This window comes from Epinephelus lanceolatus, chromosome 18, assembly GCF_041903045.1.
Source record: "Epinephelus lanceolatus isolate andai-2023 chromosome 18, ASM4190304v1, whole genome shotgun sequence".
NCBI lineage: Eukaryota > Metazoa > Chordata > Actinopteri > Perciformes > Serranidae > Epinephelus > Epinephelus lanceolatus.
In genome coordinates, this window is record NC_135751.1 from 453,453 (window position 1) to 477,084 (window position 23,632).

Consider the following 23,632-nt stretch of genomic DNA (forward strand, 5'->3'; position numbering starts at 1 on the left):
AAAATAAAAGTAATATGTTTAAGCTCTTTATCCACTCCTAACTGTGCATTCCCACCAAAAGATTCATGAGCGTCATAAGCAGCCAGTAGCCATTCATTTTCAATGAACACTCGCGACGAAGAGCGTCACTGGCGCCGGCTGCAGCGAGCGACCGCGATGCCAGCGACCTGAGCGTCAAGCTGAAGTTGAGAGAAGCTGAACTTTATGCAAATGAGCAGCGATGCCGCCGCAGCAGCAGCGAGCAGCACCCAGTTGCAGACTGTGAATATTTTCAAGGCGGGACAGTGAATGAAAGAAAGAAAGAGATCTTCTGCAGCGCAGCTTGAAAGCACCGCCTCTTGGCAGCCTTCTGCAAGCCCTGCCAGAGCTGCCAGGCAGCGCGATGCCAGCGACCTGAGCGACCGCTGGCGATTTTGAATGTTTTGGTGTGAATGCACAGTTAGACTTATGTTATCTGTGGGTTCTAAAATGTGTTAATTGTAGTCAATTGAAATCCTTCCAGATCCTTTTAAATACATGTTGAGATTTGACCCATAGAAAATATTCTTGTTGTCTTTCCTGCATAGAGTTAGATGAGAAGATTGATGTCGCTTTTATATTACTCTTCATAATTTTCTATTTAACAGACTAATGACAGTATTTCTCTTCATTTAATACAACCACTATTCCAGAAACGTTGGAATGCTGTGTAAAACGTAAATTAAAGACACAATGCAATTATTTACAAATCTGTTTAACCCATATCAATTAAATACAATGCAAAGAGAAGATATTTGGTGTTAAAACTGCTAAAAATGTTTCTTCCTCATTCTGAATTTGATGCCTGCAACATATTTCAAAATAGCTGGTACAGGGCTAACAGAAGACTGGTTGAGTTGTAGAATGATCAAAAAACACAATTTTGTGGGCAAATAGTCCAACAGTTCTCAATCCACAATAAAGACTTTCACCATCTGCAAACCATCATATCATCGAAGGATTCAGAGAATCGAGAGAAATTTCTGCATGTAAGGGACAAGGCTGAAAACCAATATTGAATGTCTGTGACCTTCGAACTCTCAGACTGCACTGCATTAAAAAACCAATATGACTGTGTAAAGGATATTACTACATGGGCTCAGGAACACTTTGGAAAAGCAGTCAGTAAACACAGCTCATCGTTGCAGCTACAAATGCAAGACTCTCCCAAGCAAAGTGAAAGCCAAATGTCAACAACATCTAAAACACTGTTAGTACAGCAGATTAGCAGATAAATTGTGCACTTTTTGAAAAAAGCATGAAAAAAGTCAGATTTGACCTCTGAGGCCCGGGAGAGGTCAAATTCAAGATGGCCACCAATAATATTCAAATATGCTTAACTTTGGAACCAAACACAGTAGAAAAACATTTAAGGTGTCATTTCCAACTAAATTTAGGGTGCCCATTCAGTTAATGATACTTTTTAAATCACCAGAATTCAAGAAAATGCATTTAGGTCAAAGTCATGGTCAAATTATGCAGACAGAGTGAGATAAAGGGTGCAAAAAGATGGTTTATTTCCAACATAATAACAGTAATGATAATGATCATTAAAAATGTATTTACTTACAATATTTCAGTGGGCCTACTATGCTTCTTATACTGAAACTTGCTTTGAAATTAGTAATAACACATCTACATTTACATGCCAGCTATTAGCTCTCAAGCCTGTTTGATACCGGCGGCACAGTATTGAACTAGGCAACTTTGCTATAACCATTCCCTTAATTCAGCTATAGTCCTACTTAGCACAAATTACCAAGCTGAAATCTCTAGAACATACACTGTTCAATCATTCAACTGACTTCAGCTCATGTATGTTCCAGACTGTCTTCTGGTTTAGCTAGCAGAATTATTTTGATCAGTGCCTGCATATTTTTTTTTTACCACAGAAGCTAGCTAGCTAACTAGCTAGGCAGACTCATTCCCGGCTAATCATCAAATTCAATGTATTTGCATGTTAAGGCTTTACTCAAGTATACTTATATTGGCGACGTTTCCCAGAAGAAGGAGTTGTAAGATTGAGCTGACCCACTCTTAACAGTCTTCTTATCGACAAAACGCACAGATCCAGCCGCATCAGGCAAATTAAGGTGACACTAAGCAAAGAGATATTGAAACAGTGCGCACCGTATATATTTTGATCTATTTTATACTTCAGTATGAATGTTGTAGAAAGACAAAACCAAAACTGGCTTGTTCGTCTCATGAAGACTTACAAATCATGCGCTGCAACAGGAAGAGAGCTATTTGTCCTTTCAAAATAAGATGTCATTTTTCAAAAGTTCTCTTACTAAAAAAATATTTCCTCCTACACCGTTTATCGTATCGACTTTAAACATGCACATGACAGACCAAGCCCTGCTAAATAATTACTTTGAACAACTTTGTCATTACTCGAACGGTTTGGATTTTATGCCCTTTTAAAGGTGACATGTCACAAAACCTCTTGACAATTTTTGCACCACCTAGACCTAGACTAAAATGGCTGTTGCGCCCTGTAGGAATGATGTAGAAAGATCAAACCAAAACTGGCTTCTTTGTCTCCTCGAGACCTACAAATCATTCATTGACACCACTGACCTTAATCTTACAGGAAATGACCTAGTGCCTCTGAAAGTAACATGAGCAAATGTGTCAGCTGTGAGCTAGACATTGTAAACTTGCGACTAAGATTGCTTTTTTGACTCCACAAACATGAAGGCTTTATATGTCTGCATTCGGAACAAGTGTATCTCTCTGGTGATATCTTTAGATTGATGATCGGAACCATGGTTTGGGAAGAGGAAGGACTAGTTTCAGAAATTTTAAAGCCATCTTGAACTGCTTGGGCTCTCACCTAACTACATGCAGTCATTAATTAGCATATCAATAGCTTCACTCTGACAGACACAAGCCTGTGTGTGTGTGTGTGTGTGTGTGTGTGTGTGTGTGTGTGGTTACAATCTTTAAAGGAGAGATAACAGCAGCAGAATCTTCATTTGAAACAGCATGTACACATTATATATCAGTGTTTTCCATCTCCCACATACTACTAGCCTTTATTACTGATAATACTGTTGCTACTTTTGTGATTATGACTGTTAAATACATATTGTAACGTACTGTAAACACACATAGTACTCAGTAATTCTAGCACATGTAGTATGCAGCATGACAAGTAGGGATGGGTATCGTTTTTTTTAATTAGATTTTAACGGTACTACTACTCTTATCGATACTGCTTATCAATCCGGTATTGTAATGATACTCTTATCGATACTTTTTGAGGAAGAAAAAAAAACAAATTAAGAACATATATTGCTTTATTTTCTCAATTCTCATTATGCAACAAAATAGTTTTTTAACAAAACATTTTACTTTTTACAACTTGAAATGTAAAATACATAAAATAATAGTGTTGTCACGGTACCAAAATTGGGACCCATGGTACGATACCAGTGAAAGTATCACGGTTCTGAGTAGTATCACAATACCACAACAAAAATTAGGCAGATGTGCCTTTTGTCATTTATAAAAAGATAAATCACTTTTCTATAATACATCAATGATATTTCAACGGAATAAATTACTTATTGACTTATTCATACTTCAAAAACAGCATCAATAAGTGATTAACATAGGGGGGATCAAAATAAAATAAATAAATAAAATAAAAATCAACCAGCCACCCTCCTCCCCTGACAAGTAAAGAACAGTCCCTAAAGTGCGCTGAGGTTTGTGGACCATTACCTGCCACAAAGAGTAATGTGAATGGCTCGTTTCCCCTCTGACACGTCACATACCTGTGTGCCGCCACGGCTCGGCTGTTCAGGTACTTCTGGACAGTCATGACACCAACAAAGAGGAAAATATTGGACCTGGAGCCAGGCTTCTCCGTCGCCGGTAAGCCGTTATCTTGCGCCGCGGAGCACTATGGTCACCGTATTTGACAGGAATACATATTCCTGTCTGTGTCTGTGACCCCCGTTCAACCCACAACCAACAGGATTCTCCTGCTGCTGGTTGAAATCAGTACTCGCACAGCATGCTCCTGAATGATTTTTTACTTGCACAAAACTATTTTTAGTCGCAAATGCAATAAAATGCTTGCACCGTAGAGCTCTGTGGAAAACAAATCACTGTAGCATATATAAACAAATCTAGCCTATAAGTAAAAAATATGAGGTATTCTAGGTATGTTAGGTATTCTAGGTATTTTATATGGTGATGTAATATAATTCACTATGGATATATAGACCGGGGGGGGGGAAATCCCACGCACCCAGCCAAGGCTATAGCCTAATTATGGTTATATTCATGTATTTAGAACTATCTGAAAAATACACAAATAAAATCCCAAATCTGAAACCCTATTTAGTAAATTGGGTCGCAAAATAGCTAATGGTTATTAACTCCACGTGTTGGCTGCTAGCATAATGTTACAAACCTGGACTGGACGTCGGTGAACTAGCTGTGCTAGGGCAGTCAAACAGGGTGAGCGAGACAGATCTCTCATCTTCAGGGAGAATAGCGAAAATTGTGATACAATGACGGATAATTGACGGAGTTGGTGAGATAAATGTGCAAGATAACGTTTATCTTGTTAAGAAAAAAAAAAAAAAAACGTGACTGCTCCAGCACCAATAGCAGAACCGTTAAGGTCAGAGCTTATCAATACTGCGGTCTTGAAGAATGTACATTCAGTACTGGGGTTTGGTACCCATCCCTATTCTTTGTGCTCCACTGTCTCGCAGGTTAACTTCTATCACAGCGGTGCCTGGATAGCATGACGTGTGTGGTTGTGCTGCTGCTGTGGTCCTGCCAAATGCCTCCTGCTGCTACTGTGATCATTAGTCATACTTCTACTGTTATTATACACATATGATTATTGTCACATATGTATACTGTCAGATATTAATATATACTTTCAACATATTGTACCACAGTAGCCAGAATTATAATTATAATATTATTACTTTCATTAATGTTGTTGTAAGCTATTAACATTATCGTCTGTCCTGCATCTCTCTCTCTCTCTGTCTCCCCTTCTGTCTCATTGTGTCATATGGATTACCGTTAATATATTATGTTGATCTGTTCTGTATTATATTGGGCTTTATACATAAAATTGATTGATTGAGTGATTGATTGATGTCGTCAGTAGTTTGGTTTTCAGAAGCCATCAAAGTTCTACTCCCAGGTCATGGGTTCATTGCCAAAAATGACCTTGCGTTCTATTGACACTGCTTGTTTTATCGACATCTCGACTTTTACAAATAGGCTAATTCACACTGTCTACGTGAGCTCTTAGTTTCTGTTATTGTGATAGGTAAGGCGTTCCAAACTGACATAGCTCTGTACATAACTGATTTCTTCAATGCATTAGAATTTGTTATAGGCAGAGTAAAATGAAGCAGTGTTGCCTGACTAGTGGAATAGGTATGTCTGTCATGAGTATAATTAATCCATTTATATAAACAATATAGTTTTTTGTTAACACATGTGCTTCTGAAAAGTGCAGAAGTTACTGTGCATATGACAATAAACACTTTGAATCTTGAATCTATATGTTTTATGAAGACCCTTCATGCGCTCAAAGCTGTGGCACAAGTTACGCACCGAAATCTGGCGGAAGAAAAATAATAAGATGAAAAATAAGTATGAGGAATAATAAATGTGTTCCTGTATGTGCTGTGCACATTAGGCACACAAATAAAATGAATCATGACTATCATTTATCATAATTTGTCCACACATATCCCACATCTGCATGAACATATGAGATAGTTTACCGCACCCAAAAAATGCGTCAGGGCACAACAGAAACACATCCACCCTACAAACCTGCAACATTCAGATATCAGGCAACGGACAGGTGTAATTGAGCTCAGCTAGAACGTCATCAAGGGATGCTCCACCCACTACTCTATATAAAGGCGTTGCCACATCACACATGTGTACCATGTCACATGTCTACCATGGCTGCTTTACAGCATATTCTCGCTGCTATACAACAGCATCGCCATGTGCAAAACCAAACCGTCTATGTAAATGCATTTGTGCGTCAGCACTTCAGCCAACTTGACGTGCTGTCAGACCGGGCTGTCCAAACGAAGTACCGAGATACAACACCTCATCAACCAGTGTCTCCACACACCCGGAGGGCAACGCGGTGCAATTTCGCCCTCAGCCCGGAGGTGCAGTGCCTGGCTGCACTGCGTTTTTACGCAGTGAGGAGCTTCCTGGACGTGGTGGGAGACGGCACCGGCCTCAGCAAGGTGTCTGTGTTTTTTTGTTTAAATATAATACATTTCCTCATTATTCTCTTACCGAGACTACTTCTTATTCAGTTGTATTCTTGTTTTCGTTATGAAAATAGGTCATTAACAAATATTTATCATCTTAGTTTTTCATTAGAATTATTAGAACACACATACACATGAGCAGCAGGGAATTAGTGCGTTAGGTAGCAGCGCTGTGTGTGACTTATGCGCTGATTAAGTGGTGGGTGATCGATTTGCCTAACATCGATTGATTTAGTTTCAGCACCGCGGTAGTGGACAGCTCCTGTTAAGAGCTTCTTAAAGAGCAATCCTGGGGTGTCGGTAGCTTAGTGGATAGTGCCGGCACCCCATGTATAGAGGTAATGCCTCGCTGCAGCGTTCACCGACTCCGGCTTGCAACCCTTTGCTGCATGTCGTCCCCCCACTCTCTCTGTCTCCCCATTTCACACTGTCCTGTATATTAAAGGCAAAAGCCCAAAAAAATAATCTTTAAAAAAAAAAAAGAGCGATCCTAAGAAGGGCATTAAGAATGCATCTGGGAAACACTAGTATCTTTGCGACCCTTCTTACCAAAAACATTCTTAACTGTGCTCTTAAGTCTTAAGATCGCTCTTAACTGGGAAATACGGCCAATGTCTGTACATAGTCAGTCAGTTTACCTGGTAGGATATTTATGTCAGAAGTGCTCCCTGTTTCGTCACTTGTGCATACTGTAGCCTACTCATCATGTTGCCTACTGACTACATCGCTACTGGCATTAGCTACCGATGCTCTAGAGGGCCATCTGCTGATAATGATGTGCTTAGCAGGAAAAAATAACCACACATCCCAGTTAATGATAACTAATTACTGAATAATACAGGAGGGTAAAAAATAATTGAAATATGTTTAGGGGTTCATTAAAAAAAATAAAAATAAAAAAGAGGCAAATTTTTACCTTGACCTTGACCTAAATGCATTTTCTTGAATTCCACTGATCTCAAAAGTATCACTAACTGAATGGGCACCCTAAACTTAGTTGGAAATGACACCTTATATATTTTTCTATTGTGTTTGGTTCCAAAGTTAAGCATATTTGATTATTATTGGCGGTCATCTTGAATTTGACCTCTCCCGGGCCTCAGAGGTCAAATCTGACTTCCCTCCACATCTGAAAATAAACCTTATGGCATGTACTAACTATGGTAGAAATTTCATGCTTTTTTCAAAAAGTGCACAATTTCTCATAATTTGAGAGTTTATCTGCTGTACTAAGTTGACTTCTCTGAGCCTAAGCTCATCTGGACTGACACAAAGTGGAAAAGTGTGCTTTGGTCTGACGAGTCCACATTTCAAAGTGTTTTTGAAAATCTTGGACATTGTGTTCTCCAGGCTAAAGAGGAAAAGGACCGTCCGATTGTTACAAGCTCAAAGTTCAAAGCCAGCATGATAGTATGGAGGTGTGTGAGTGCCCATGGCATCATGAGTAACTTTAAAATATAAAAGTAGTAACGCACACAAAAAATTATAATGAGTTGGTAATGACTGCCAATAGACTTGATTGTAGAAAACAAGTGTCGCACACTCTGGCTCCATAGGCATTTCTTTTATTTTTGATGATGAGATCACCAAGCATACTGACACACAGGTACACTGATCTGTTCTATGGGCCACACCTTTGTTACACAGCTGATGATGATTTAGTGATCATGCTACACCATTAGGTTGAGCAAGTCACAGTTACACAGCTGACAACGGTTAGATAATCATGCCACAGCGTTGAGGCAGGCTGAGCAAAGAAACAATTTTGAGGTCTTCAATAAATCAATACCTCATCATGAGTAACTCTCACGTCTGTGAAGGCTCCATGAATGCTGAAAGGTACATACAGGTTTTGGAGCAACACATGCTGCTTCTAACAGTGTGACTTCACAGTAAAAGAATGAGGGTACTAGACTGACCTGCCTGCAGTCCAGACCTGTCTCCCGCTGAATATGATGACAACAGAGACCCTGGACTGTTGAGCAACTAAAGTCGTAAGCAAGAATGGGAAATAATGTCACTTTAAAAACTTCAACAATCAGTGTCCTCATTTCACAAACAGTGTTGTTAGAAGAAAAGGTGATGTCATACAGTGGTAAACATACTCCTATCCCAACTTTTTTCGAATGTGTTGCAGACATCAAATTCAAAGTGAGTGTATATGTACAAAAAACAAAGTTTGAATATTAAATATACTGTATTCAGGTGACTATAGGTCAAAAAGGATTTGCAAATCACTGCATTCTGTTTTTATTTACGTTTTACACAGCGCCTTGACTTTTTTTTAACTAAGGTTGTAGAAAGGTACTACCAGCAGCTAGTTAACTTCTCTTAGCAAAACAACTAGCCTTGCTCTGTCCAAATGCTCCTCTCAGGGCTTGTTTGTTCAATGTGTACAAAAACCAAAGAGTGAGAACAACTACATTTATGCAGATTTTATACAATTTTCTAAGGGCTCCTTTGGTTGCCTGGCAACCCTAGAGTGATGACATGATTTTAGAAAGTTACTGCACATGCTCAAGAAATCATTTGGCACGCTTTCATAATAACACATTTTAACATTTCAGGGTTTTGTATGAATTATTTCATGGAGATATACAGAATCATGTTAATTAGTGAGCTTTAGAGGTGTTGGTAGATGGATTCTGTTACCTGCAGAGCCAGGCTAGCTGTTTTCTGTTTCCTGTTTAAGTTACGATAACAAGCCACAGGCTATAGCTTCAAATTTACCATACAGAGTTGATTGATAGATCTACTTAACTAACTTTCAAGAAGAAAATAAATAAGCATATTATCCAAATTATAAAATTATTCCTTTTCTAAAAGATGAACAAAATAGCAGTTATGACTAAGTTTAATTGTGATGAGTTGCAAGAAGTCTGTCCTCTCACCTGGGTATTGGTAGAGGAAGTTTGCGGTAGTTCCCCACTCCCATTTCATAATCATGGGGAGGACCTTCTTAGTAAGCACAGAGACTGGGGGAAAATACATCAGAAGGAAATACATGGATGTGTTTACATTGCGTTTAAATAAAATAGGCCTGTTTGTCTACAACTGTGACCAGTCTAGCTGTTTATCTGGCATACACTTACCATGTGTTTTCATAGGGCCATCCTCCAGACTCTGGCTCCAGGTCTCTACTGCAGCCAGCAGTTCCAGACTCCAATGCTGAAAAAGACCTTTTCTTTCAGCCGAACTGTTTGACTCCAGCAGCACTGACTTATTATGATTTACCATGCCTAGAAAAGATATGAGTCTAAGGAACACTGTGGCATTTTGAATCAGACATTTGCTGCGTTATTATTTCATCACAGACACAAAGGATTTCAAATGGTGTGCAAATTGGAAAAACATTTATGCCATTACTTTCTGGGTATCAGTGGCTCCAATCTTGCAAACTGGCTTGCAGCAAATAAACAGTTGGATTTAATGAATAAAGAGGTCAGTTTTATAGTAAATCATCTGAGTCACGTTCTCATTCCCAACTCATCAAATTTGGCAGCTTGGTCAGAGGCTTTACACTTGGCATGTCAATTTCTGCTCGTTATATGCTTAGTGTCTTTTCAGATTTTGTCTTCATCACCAAAACGATTCCCCTGCAACCTGTCCATCAAAATGAAGCTTAAAACGTGTGGGGTTTCGTTGTAGTCTGTATGAATTTCCTCAATTTAAAACACAGTATCATTGAAATTTAAGACTATTTCCATCAGCTGAAATATATTTTCTATATATTTTTACTGTCAGTAGTTTCTATTGACAACAAATCTTTTGGTTCATAAAACATCGTCTTTCACTTTCTGACTGATCAGTCAGAGGGCTCTGCCTCTGTTAACAGAACTAGAATTACAATATTGTAACCTTCATTCTATCTTACACAGGCTCTGCAATCTTCTGGATACAGTGGTGGGAGCCCAGTGAATTAACGCCCTGCAGGGGCATCTACCCAGTCACACTTAAAGGTGATTTATGGTTGTGCATAGTGTGTCACTCTGCAGTTACACCTCCAAAACACTAGTCGGCGGTGGAGGTTTCTGTGAAGTGCTGTTAAGTTTAGTTGATTCAAAACACACATTAAACACACATTAAACATGGCTTAATAGAGACAATTTCAAACACAGGTACACAAATCAGCTTCACTATAACTCGCAGCACTCACAGACAAACACTTGTCTTTATCTGGACATATTTTCCCCACAATACAACAAGCCTATGGCATTTTACATTGTATGAATTAGCCTAGCATCTAGCGATCTTTTCCTCTTCTCATATAAAACCAGGGACAACAGCAACATTTAACAAAGGTAACAGCACACAATTTGGCTCAATGACAACTCACAAAGTTCACTGACAAAACAACTGTTTTGTACTAAACACGTTTTCCAAACGAATATAGCATGCTAACGTTATTAGCACAAGCCTATGGTATTTTACATTAGCCCCTTTTCCACCAACATTTCCAGGAACTTTTATTTCCAGGAATTTATTTACCTGGGTAAAAGAATTCCTGGTAATCTGTGTGGTTTGCATTTCCACCGCACCTCAAAGTTCCTGAAAATTTACTCAAATTAACGTGATGACGTAGATGATTCGGCGTGTGCCCTGTATTTGGCTCCGTCAGCTTGGCTGGTTACATGTAGGTGTGGACAGTTGGGGCTGTTTGTCTCAGCCAGCAGCTAAGTTTAAAAGTATCTTAAGATAAATGTCAAACTAAGTTAGTCTACATACAGACAGCTGTCATTTGAGCTTATTTTTAACAATTCACTGTCAGTTGAACTAGCGTGCTGTAAGACATAACGTTAGTGTCGGTGAATGAGAGACTGTGGACGAAGCATATTGAATATTGCTGTCTACATGTTTACATGTTGATGCTTGGCCTCTTACTTGCTACGGTATAATGTCACTTATAGTAACGAGTGTAGCTTCCATCAACTCAAGTCATTTTCGTGTTAAATCTTCACCTCATTTCCACCGCAGCTGTTCAGCTGTTCACTGATTACCGTGTCGCGTCGGTGTATGTGTGGATGTGTGTGTGTGGAGGAGTTCAGCGCCGGCACAAAAGAACCGATACCGGTAGCGCTTATCAATACTACAGTTTTTGATAATGTAGCCCTGGGGCTAATTTATTACCAGGTTTCGGTACCCATCCTAAATCAAAACACAAACAATGTGAAGCTTGTAGAAATTAAATAAAGTTTGCAGCAGCTGCCCGTGCCAGGAAGTGCGGAATGCTGCATGTGTGCACCAGTCAGCGTTCTTCAGCACACAGCCCCACCCCTCAAGAATTCTGGGTAATATGAAAAGTCCTACCCCCTACTAGGTACTTTTTTCAGGGAAAGTTTGGGGTTGAGGGAAAGTTTTTTACCCGGGTAATTTCGGTGGAAACGTGGAGGTTTTTCAAAATCCCGGGTAAATGAGAAAAGTTCCTGCGGTGGAAAAGGGGCTAATGTATAGATTAGCCTAGCGGTCGGCGATCTTTCCCTCTTCTCATATAAAACCAGGGACAACAGCAACATTTAACAAAGGTAATGGCACACAATTTGGCTCCATTATAACTCACAAGATTCACCAACAAAACAACTGTCATACTAAACACGTATCCAAAGAAATACAAAATGTTAACGTTATTAGCGCAAGCCTATGGCATTTTACTTTGTATAAATTATCGACGAGCGGAGATTTCCTCTGCTCATATGAAGCCAGGATAAATCCCGAAGTATAAATCCCTGAAGGATAAATTACGCACAAGACTTAAAATGCTATTTTAGAGGAGGCTTTACTGTCTTCACAATTTATTGTTTCTTATCTGTGAAATAAAAGTAAATAAAAGCTTTGTTTCCACTGAGGGAAATGGTGTCAGTATACAGAAACAGAGAGGACGTCTGCGTCACCGCGACGCGTAATTAAAATTCTGGGGACGTGCACGTCAGGCTATGCCGTAGGTTACAGCGTAGGCTCTACATCTACGTGGAGCCTATGCCGTAGCTATGGCGTTGAATCAGCGCACAAATATAAATGAACTTTTATCCTGACCAGCTAAAGGTAAGTTGCTGTAGTCAGCTACTTTTTTTTTTATAACGTAGGCCACCAAGGCCAGTTTGGTAAGCAACCAAACTGGCTGGAACCATGGCCTAACCTCGCAGGGGTCAGTTGAATAGACACCTGGAACACCACATTTCCCAGGGTTAGGGTTATTGTTTATCATTACCAGCAACAAAAAAAGTTACCATTTTATCCTATTAGACATTTGTGTTAAATTTTTCATAATTGTACGAATTCTTGATTTATGGCTAAAAACATGTCTTCAACAACTCGCCACGGCTATTGTGGCGCAAAGGCATAAAAACTGAATGTTGACTTTTGGATTCACATGGAACATAAACAGCAGTCTGGATAAAGTTGTGTGTTTGTTTGACCCGTCCTCCACCCCTTCCCTTCCCATGCTCTATTTATGACATCATTGCAGCAGATGGGCTTACATTGGAGTTCAACTCATACAGATCCTAAAGGGTGCCAGACACCAATGGCAATGACCAAGCTGCTGCATGTGACACCGGAATGCAAACAAGGTGTCTGAGCAGGGTCATCGTCATCATTACCACTACCTTCTAGTATCTTCTGCAGCTTGTCCATGTCAGAAAGAGCAGTAGGATCCTTAATGGTGCTTCTGGTCAGGGCTACTAGTTTAATAAGGCGATTATATACATGCAGGTACTCTTCAGCAGTAGCATCTATATATCCAGGCACTGAAACACACACACACACACACGCACACACACACACACACACACACACACACACACAGAGCGAGGGTTTTATCCCTGTAGATTCTACAAATACATTTAGTATGAATGACAATGCCAAAGTGTAATTACCATTCAGCCAGGGAGGTATGAATACTTTGACAGTCTCCTCATCAGCCAGTGCACAACCTAGAACACCTGAATGGTTTCAGCACACACAGTTTAACAGAGAGGATTTGTATGCATGTATGATCAACAGTGCTACACTATCAATACCTAATGGGTATTCTGTGATGCAAAGGCAAAGGTACACATCAGCTCCTTTCAATGAATGATGGGTCTACGTGAACAAAATTTTTTGCCATAGTTTTGGTTATCTCACAAGCTTGAAGTGGGATGAGCTAATTCAAAAAGAGGTGATGGCATGTACATCTGTGGACCAGTCAGAATTTAGCAAAACTTCAATCAGAATCCAAGTCTAAAGCCAGATTTATGGTTGGGCATTCGACAGAAATTAAAGAGCAGTGTAGCATTTTCAGTTCATGCTTCAGCAAGAGATACGAGTTGTCTCCATGGTAACCGGAGACTCCTGCATTTTTACTGCAAGGTGAGATAGTCGTCCCACGGTAAAGTACTCAAACAGTTTCTGAGCCTCCTGCCCAAGATTCACGCTTTCCTAAAAAATAAGGGGAAACAGGAGCCAGAGTTGACCCACATTAGAACATGGAGCTAGCCACTCTGACTGATATCATCTGTCACTTGAACACTCTGAACTTGCAGCTATAAGAGAGAGATAAGCTTCCAAACATGCTGATTGCAATTCAGATTCAGTGATGTGAATGAGCATAAGGTTATTTTCAACATTATTGATGTGGATGTATCCTCTCTCACTCCAGCTATCACGCAGCTCTGCCCTTCTAACAGCACTGCTATGAAAAGTAAAATAGTAGAGTTGCAGACAACTCACCAGGTGTGGGCCACTTTTTGACACTTTGGTGTCTAGAACAGATTTTCCCACTTTGAAACCACTTGTTCGACATTTTCAACCATGAATACTATCAAGAAGACACAGAGAAACCAACTCACCAATGTACATCTTAAAATCCTCACAAGGATTGCAACAACAATGATGAAAATTAAGGAAATGCATGCCTGCTACTGCTTATCCCAATACTGAGGTAAACCTGGTTTTATTTAGGGCCCAAGCACCCAACAGTCCTTGGCACTGAAAGGCAGAGGAACCTATTGTTTTTGTAGATATTATTCTGTTGCGCAATCACATTTGTTAGGGACTGAGGATGCTCAATAATTGACAAAAATTGACTTACACATCAAAACTAGCAAAAATTTCAAAGCTCTGCAGACATTGGGCCAGGCTTGGCCAGTAAATTCGTTGTGCCCCCAGCCGCACTCCAGGGTTCAGATAAAGTTCCTTTGTTGATCGCTGCTCTCACTTTCAGGAGCCTCTAATTTTTTTTCACCTGACAGGAAGTCAGGCATCTCAGATTTTTTTTTTAATTTTCATTTTACAAACTCGTTTGAGGACTTTAGGATGCACAAAACTCATGAAACTTTACACCAATGTCCCCTCTAGTAATTATTTTTGATTTGGTGGTGCAGTTTGGCTTGGGCGTGGCATGTAGGCTCTATAGTGCCCCACGGTTACTTTTAGCATTGAAAGGCATTTTCTACTACCGTAGTTTCTGCCGAAACTTTGCTGAGGTTGTTGCTCCTCTCACCAGTCTGACGAGCGAGAAAAAGCCGTTCGCTTGGTCACCTGCTTGCCAACACGCTTTCGAGTCCTGTAAGGCGCTTCTTTGCAGCACACCTGTCCTCACAGCCCCAAGCTTCACACAGCCGTTTAAGTTAGAGGTTGATGCCAGTGCCAGCGGGGCCGGTGCCATGTTGCTGCAGGAGGACAAGCAGGGTATCGACCACCCCATCTGCTACTTCTCGAAGAATTTCAGTGCTGCCCAGCTCAATTACAGCACGGTCGAGAAGGAGGCTCTTTCCTTGCTGTTCGCTCTGCGACACTTTGAAGTGTACATTGGTTCCAGTCCATTGCCTGTTGTAGTGTACACGGACCACAACCCTCTCGTTTTCTTGAACCGCATGCAAAACGCCAATCAGCGGTTAATGAGGTGGTCCTTGTTAGTGCAAGATTTCAACCTTGAGATCCACCACAAGAAGGGTACAGATAATGTGTTGGCTGACGCCCTTTCGCGTGTGTAATTATGTTCTGTGAACAAACATCTTAGGGGATGTTGTTCATTTAGGGAGGGGGGTGTTACGTCCCCCGGCCGCCTGTGTATTTATTATGTGTATGTGTTTATGTCTATGTAGGCTATGGATTTGATCATCATGTTTAGTGGAGAGTCAGACCTCTCTTTCTGTCCGGAGATCGTGTGTGTTGTGTTAACAGGTGTGCAGGTGATTCTCTGGACGATCGTGACGTTGCTCCGACTGGATTGGCTGAGCAAGGGGCTCGGCCTTCAGTGTCAACGGTCGCCTACTGGATAACAAGCGTGACATCACCGCTGCCGGATTGGTGGAGCAAGGGGCTCTGCCTTCATAACGCCGGCCACACGGAAGCCACAGCCCCACTCTCGTACATGGCAGCAGCACATTGTATCGTTCTCTGGTTTTGTAATTGATAAGTACTTTGTTGTGTGATCCACGTGTGATTATTTAGCTTGTTTGCTCAATAATTAATTCTTTTGTTAAGACCAGCGCCTTAGGGCCAACTGAGTCGTTTGTGTATATTGTAAATAGTCATTGTCACATATTATTGTTTGCACGGAGCGTAGGGGTGAGCTGCTATTTTTGTTATACCTGTTTTCTCCTGTTTTTCATTAGCCTAGGGAGATAGGCCTAGTATTGTATTTTTGTTTCTTTTGTTTTTGTTAGGAATTAGTTATTTCGCCCGTCGGTAGACAGGTTGTTTTTGTTTGCTGTTTTGGCCTGGGCTCACCCTGACGTCTTTTGCTCCATTTTGTGTGCAATATTGTACAGTGTGTTTGTGGAGTGTGTAGCAATAAATTGCTCACCTGTACATTTACTCCCGTGTTCCTGTGTGTCCTTATGTTACGCACCCACACCTCTAGACCGGGGCGTAACACCTTGGTATACTCGAAAACCAACAAAACTTAATCAAAAACACATCTAAACCTGTGAAGACTGCAAAAATATACAGTCATTGGGTTCATGCGGGTTTAGGTGGCTCCATAGTGCCCCCTAACATGGGACCTCAGTTGGGGTAAAGTTGCTCTGATATTGTTGAAAGGCTTTTTTATGTTTCGACATGACACAGGAAGAAGGCTGGATTACTGTAACTCTCTATTATCAGGTAGCTCTAGAAGTCCTTAAAAACTCTCCAGCTAATTCAGAATGCAGCAGCACGTGTACTAACAGGATCTAAGAAACGAGATCATATTTCTCCTGTTTTAGCTTCTCTGCACTGGCTCCCTGTAAAATCCAGAACTGAATTTAAAATCCTGCTGTTAACTTATAAAGCTCTAAATGGTCAAGCTCCGTCATATATTAGAGAGCTCATAGTGCCTTATTATCCCACCAGAACACTGCGCTCTGAGAATGCAGGGTTACTCGTGGTCCCTAAAGTCTCCAAAAGTAGATCAGGAGCCAGAGCCTTCAGCTATCAGGCTCCTCTCCTGTGGAATCATCTTCCTGTTACGGTCCGGGAGGCAGACACTGTCTCCACATTTAAGACTAGACTTAAGACTTTCCTCTTTGATAAAGCTTATAGTTAGGGCTGGCTCAGGCTTGCCTTGTACCAGCCCCTAGTTAGGCTGACTTAGGCCTAGTCTGCCAGAGGACCCCCCTATAATACACCGGGCACCTTCTCTCCTTCTCTCTCTCCCTCTCTTTCTCTCTCTCTCTCTCTCTCTCTCTCTCTCTCTCTCTCTCTCTCACTCGTATCCTATTACTGCATCTTGCTAACTCGGCCATTCTGGATGTCACTAACTCAGTTTCTTCTCCGGAGCCTTTGTGCTCCACTGTCTCTCAGATTAACTCATATCGCAGCGGTGCCTGGATAGCGTGACGTGTGTGGTTGTGCTGCTGCCGTGGTCCTGCCAGATGCCTCCTGCTGCTGCTGCTGCCATCATTAGTCATTAGTCATACTTCTACTGTTATTATACACATATGATTATTATCACACATGTATACTGCCAGATACTAATATATACTTTCAACATATTGTACCACAGTAGCCAGAACTATAATGATAATATTATTACTTTCATTAATGTTGTTGTAAGCTACTGTCATTACCGTCTGTCCTGCATCTCTCTCTCTCTCTCTGTCTCTCTTTCTGTCTCATTGTGTCATACGGATTACTGTTAATTTATTATGCTGATCTGTTCTGTACGACATCTATTGCACGTCTGTCCGTCCTGGAAGAGGGATCCCTCCTCAGTTGCTCTTCCTGAGGTTTCTACAGTGTTTTCCCCGTTAAAGGTTTTTTTTTGGGGGAGTTTTTCCTTATCTGCTGTGAGGACAGAGGGATGTTGTATGCTGTAAAGCCCTGTGAGGCAAATTGTGATTTGTGATATTGGGCTTTATAAATAAAATTGATTGATTGATTGATTGATTGATTGATTGAGGAAGTTGAAGTAACTTGACTTTACACAGTCCAATCTGCCCTAAATCTGACAGGCAGAATAAGAGTCCAGGTCCAAAGACATCTACAGCCTCACTGTCACAGCCTACCTACTGACAACAGGAAGTCAGCCATATGTAACAAAAGATCATACAGTTTACATGAAGTTCACATGGTGTGGTCTCCAGTCTAGCATCACATAGTGGACAAAAAAAAAATGGTACAAAATTTGCAATTGGGCATTTCCAGTGCCACGCACTCCGGGTTGGAAACACTGTCTAAGTCATGCGTGCAGTGTCCAGCTTTGTGGAAATGCACAACTGTGTCAACCAACATCCCACCAGTACCCCTGATGTGTGCAAAGGTGCAAGCGCTTGTTTATCACTGCTTGCAGCTTTAAATAGTATTATATTTGCTGCATTATATATTGTATGTCATGGGATGACATACAAGTTTGGTGTTTCATGGTTTAAGTGGCTCTCCTATTGAGACTTTGTCCATGCAAGTGTGGCTCTCATAGAAAAAATAGTGAGGATCACTGTGTTGAACTATTAATAAATGGTATCAAAATGTGTTTTTAATTTAGATTGTTGCTTATGTTGTTGTGAATATGTCAATAGAATGAGAATACTTTACTACTAGTATTACTTTAATACTAGATTTGGAGCCACATCTTTAGGGGATTTACTTTTGTTTAATAGCAGAAATTATTAGAACTTGATCTTTATTTTAGTCTTTCAGTTGACTAAATGTGTATCTTAGTGCTCAAACAGCCACAAAATTATAAATTATATTATAGTCATAATCAAGTATAAATTCACCCATGTTGCTAAAATCTGGTGCTTTCATTTAAGCAATTTATTTCTTTTTGTTGCTCCTGTCCTAATTCTTAATCTTTAAAACATACTCCTTTTTTAAAGCTGCATTGTTCTTTGTTTGTTGTTTTGCCACTTAGTTGCAGCAGAACAACGGGAGGGCGGTGTACTAGGTCCCCAGCGGTGTTTGGGTGGGTGCTATGTGTAAAATTGTATCCACATGAAAGCCAGGAGCAAAAAGTTTCCCAGCAGAACACCGTATTGTAACAACATGATCAATGTTATTCACTTCACCTGCCAGTGGTTTTAATGTTTTGGTTGATCAGTGTATTATCACTGTAAAGTTGTTAAGGCTAACATGTTAGCCTATTCACACATTCTGCAGACAAGTGTTAGGATTGCACCTGGTTTTTTCCTTTCCCTCTTCCCTCCCCCCCTCCTTTCTGTGTGAGTGTGAGCAGGTGAGGCAGGCTGCAGCAATCATCTCCACACCTGCAGTCATTCAGCAATCCACCTGGAGTATTTGAGACCGGCTCTTTTCTGCAGTTGTCGCCAGTTCGTTGTCAACCTTTGTATGGTAAAGCTCTTGGCACCTATCTTGCACCAGGTTTTGTGCATGTTTGTTTGTGGTCGTTTACCTTGCTCCTAACTCTGATCTCCTCGATTTCCAGTTTGCATCTCCGGAACTTCAGCTGCTAACCTGCCTCGCCTGCTGCTGCCTTTGCCCGCTGCAGTCCAGCCTCAAACTGCATCCTCCTCAGCCTGCTCTGCTCCTCTGCTTGCTCCACTCCTCTGACACCCAATCCTGGATTTCCCCTCACCCTGCCTCAGTCCTCGTTATCTGTGGTACCTGCTAGTGAGTACTACCTGTCCATGTGGTCCAACAGCAGTGTTGCCACCTTGCATGCAGAAGACCTGGGTTCAAAACCCACTCTGGACTATTAGTATTATTCTCTCTGTGGAGCAAATAAACCCTTTTGAACTGAGCTCTGCGGTTGTCTGCATTATTGAGTCCACCTGTCATTCTTTAATCTAACAAGGAGGAACAGTGTCATTCATGTAAGTCCAATCTTCAATCTTTTTTTTAGCTCTGTTTGGTCTCCACCAACTTCTGGGAGAAATATCTGAATCTTCCTGATTCTGCTAAATAGTCCATGATGCAGCTTTAACATTGTACTAGCTTGCTTTCTTTGAAAACATGTTTCTTAGTATTTATTAGAAATAACTTTTAGTGCTGTAACATTACTTTCACAGAAATAGAATCAATCAAGTCACCAAATCTGAATATAGTGTCTGTCTGTCCGTCCTGCACAGTGATCACCTTGTAATGTCACCATGTCCATCTCTGGCTTCTCTTCCAGCAGTTCTCCACCCTCAAACTTGCTCCCCAGAAGAGATGTTTCAATGAAGAGACCCAACTCTGTGAAACCAGCCTCGTGAGGGCTCACCTCAAGCCATTTCCCTGAGAGACAGAAAGTCTGTTTACACTTGCAGTTCAATAATTCACTTAGGTCCTAATGCGACATTGCATAAGCATGTGTATACCTTCTATGGGCCCATCTGAGAAGCAGTGCTTTTCTATGGCGCTGTAGATAGGGTAAGGGTTGGTGGCATTTCTGCTAACCTCGTCTGAAAGATGTCGTAGGTCCATCTGATGAGACACAAGATGTTTCTCTAAAGGATTACACATACAAATCAGAGTGTTGCATGGGAGCAAAAGTGTGTTTTCACCCTGAAACCTGTTTCATGATCCCAGCAGAGGTCAAGACTCCCCAGACATCAGTGAGAGAGAAGTACTCATCCTTTGACCTCTCATTTATCCAGGCAAAAGCCTCCCCCAGCTCAACCCCAGGGCCTGACAGCCTTGACACTGCTGTGTCCATGTTGGTACTCCACTGTGGGTCACTGTAGATGGAGGACATGGACCTGTCAGAGGACACAGGTACACAAAGGTGAAGAGAAACTGTCATGGAAAAAAAAAAACTCTGCATTTTTCTGGAAGTAATAAAAGTTGTTCCAGCCAAATGTTAATGCAGTAATACACCGATTTTATCATTTAAATTTAAAACCTGGGGCTTCAACATGAGGAGGCGACCATTTTTACTAATGCTAGTGAAAAAATGATGACTATTGTGTTATACAAAGCTGATGTAAAACTGTGATAGAAGAGAAGATAAAAAAAAACCTCCTTTAAGGAAGGACAAATGCTGACTTCCAGAAGCTGAGGATCAAACCACTGCTTAGACTAAGATTACATGTGTCTTGCAATCAGATCTGCAACCATTTTTTATTTATTTTAGAAAAGGCTCAATTTGGTGACAACCAGCATACATTGTACAGTTCTAAACTACCCAAGGTTTCTCGATGCTCATGGACTTCCCTCATTTTGGTCTTCAGACTTTTAGGAAACTGAGCTTGTTAAAGACAGCGTAACATAGAAATACTGACTAAACAATAATATTGGAGTTCTTCTTCTTATTATGATTATTATGATTATTATTTTCAAAATTTGCCATCCTTATGTAGGCTGAAGTTTTAGTGACTTAGTGACATTGGGCATTTAAGGTGGAGATCCCTCTGTCCTGGATAATTATTGTTCTATTTTTTGACTGTCCGTCTCAGCTAAAGTATTTGAATCCCTTTGAACAGCTATACACCTTAAATAATAAACTCAGTTAAGTTTAGACAAGGACATAGCACTGTAACTACAGCTTTATTGGTCACAAATTATTACTGCTTTGGATGATAGAAAAAAAAAAATGTGCTGCACTCTTTATTTATCCAAGGCATTTGATTCAGTGATTCACTTTACCAGTCATTCACACAGTGATTGACTGGGAAAACTCTGTGTGTTCCCACAGACAATTATAACTCTGCACCTCTAACAGTTAAGATGGGTGTTCCTCAAGGATCTATTTTAGGACTATTTATTTTCTATTTATGTAAATGATCTTGGTTTAGGTTTAAATCTTGCCATAGCACACTTCATGACAGATGATTCTGTATTTATACTGTGGCATTATTGTCAGACCGGGACTCAAGGCAGGACTCAGACAGAGATGACTTGGTTTAAATTGACTTTATTTTCAAAACCAACGTTCTCTATACCGAGTGACGAAACAAACAGTGACTATGAAATTTATCTAGGTTTTTTTTTAAAAAAAAAGGAAGGTAACAAAAAATGCTCCAAATGGAGGAAATAACTATAGACCAGCGGCTAGGAAAAATAACAAATTAAAAGTCACTCCGAGAGAAGGCAAACAAAAGGCTAGGTGAAGACTTAACAGAAAAAACTCAGACAGGAGGAAAACCAGACTAGACTCAAAAAGCTCACTCCTAAAAAACGGAGGACCTAAGGTAAACTATGGACAACAAAATCAAAATCGCTCCAAAGGAGGAAAACAAACGGCTATGAAAAATAATCCTGAGCTAAGGCAAGAAACTAAGATATAAAAGTTACAAACAAAAAATCACTCGTTTAGAGGAACAACGGCTTACGTGAGGCAACACTGAAAATCGCTCCAAAGGAGGAAAACAAACGGCTATGAAAAATAATCCTGAGCTAAGGCAAGAAACTAAGACATAAAAGTTACAAACAAAAAATCACTAGTTTAGAGGAACAACGGCTTACGTGAGGCAACACTGTGGCTGTGGAACAAGGCTTGGAGATGAGCTCAGGTGATCAGACAAAGACACTCTGGCACAAGACAAGGCAGACACAGACTATTTAAACACACGGAGGTAATGGGGAACAGGTGGAGACAATTGGTAATCAGGGTAGACACACAGGCGACACATGAGGAAGGGCAAGTGCTCTGAAACGAGAGGAGAGTAAGGCCTTCAAAATAAAACAGGAAATGACAAGACCAAAATCCCAAGACAAGACAAACTTCACCGCGGTGTGACAGTTATCTTTAAAAGTGGCAATGGATTTATTACAGACCACTTTAAAGTTACTGGAGATGTCACTTGCTAAATCAAAATTGGTTTAAACTTTAAAAAGACCAGATTATTGACTTTTCCGCGTTCCTGGTCATCACCCACTGAGCTGGCACTCATCACATGTCCTTTGGTGTTCATTTTGATAGCCTCCTACAAAAACTCAGACCAAAGTAAGGTTATTATTTTCATTTAAAAAATGATTTCCTTTTACTGCTAGAAAGAGGTTAGTCCAAAATAGCCTTTTGTTAGTATCAGACCATGATGATGTCATTTATATGCATACATATTCATCTGTCTTGAAAATAACTGGATGTAGTCTATGGTTTAATAGACCTCAAGTGTTTAAGAAGAAAACCCCATCTGTTAATTTTCATTGCAAAAGCATTACCAGGTAAATTAGAACAGTACACACCTAGTTTACTGATAAATGAATCAAGTAGTTCTAACACTAGGTCATCAGAAAAAAAATTCTCTTGGTCCCAGCCACCCAAGCAGAGCCAAATAAATCTGCCTTTTCCTTTCATGCCCCACAAGCTTGGAATGAGCTGCAAGACATGCTTAACTTGGAAACTTTGCCCTCTCGTGACAGTATTTTAAAATCAGTTTATACAGAACAATGTTATTGCTTGTAACAAGTGCCATTATTTTCCAAGTTTCTTTTTAGCTCCTGGCTCCAGTATGTTTTGTGTTTGCTGTTATATTTTGATATTTTTTGTAAAAAGATCTGTTGCCATTTGTACTAAGATAGACACTGTATTTCAATCTGGTTGAATAAACAATGACTAAATTGAAAATTACATTTATCAAAAATAAAAATTGATATAAGAAATCTCACTTTAAAGAGGACAGCTGGAGCCCATCCTCCTCTGGCCCCCACCACTGTTTCACACAGACTGTGCTTGCCTGCCTTGCAGGTGTTGCCAATGCATTTTAATTAGAATTTCAATAACTGATTTTCCCAAAGAAGCGAGAAACTAGCATTACCACCTGGCAGTTGTATAGCTCACACACACCTTCCCACCGGCAGCACAGAAGATCTATACAATCAGCACAGTTTCAAGATGGACACCCAAGGCTAGTGTTAACAATTCAGTATCTGACCAAATGTCTCCCTTTCTGTTACTGAGAGGTGACATTGAATAATGGCAAGAAAAGTGATTTTTTTTTTAGATCATTATGATATCACAGTGAAGTTCACATTTGACATTTTGG

The 23,632-nt window shown here is 40.4% G+C and overlaps 1 protein-coding gene across 5 annotated transcripts in view; it reads right to left on the minus strand.

Annotated features, from left to right (window-relative positions):
- LOC117268534 (cytosolic phospholipase A2 gamma-like) overlaps positions 1 to 23,632 on the minus strand; it is a 75,375-nt gene that overhangs the window by 25,656 nt on the left and 26,087 nt on the right. For 2 of the 5 annotated variants that reach the window (XM_033645075.2, XM_033645074.2), the window contains 7 exons: positions 20,218 to 20,404; positions 20,024 to 20,129; positions 19,800 to 19,940; positions 13,178 to 13,243; positions 12,908 to 13,048; positions 9,398 to 9,544; positions 9,197 to 9,280 (listed from right to left, as the gene is read on the minus strand). In XM_033645075.2, the coding sequence (XP_033500966.1) occupies positions 9,197 to 9,280; positions 9,398 to 9,544; positions 12,908 to 13,048; positions 13,178 to 13,243; positions 19,800 to 19,940; positions 20,024 to 20,129; positions 20,218 to 20,404 (872 nt within the window). The remainder of the gene's footprint in view (positions 1 to 9,196; positions 9,281 to 9,397; positions 9,545 to 12,907; positions 13,049 to 13,177; positions 13,244 to 19,799; positions 19,941 to 20,023; positions 20,130 to 20,217; positions 20,405 to 23,632) is intronic. The other 3 variants (XM_033645076.2, XM_078161357.1, XM_033645078.2) reach the window with 3 other exon arrangements.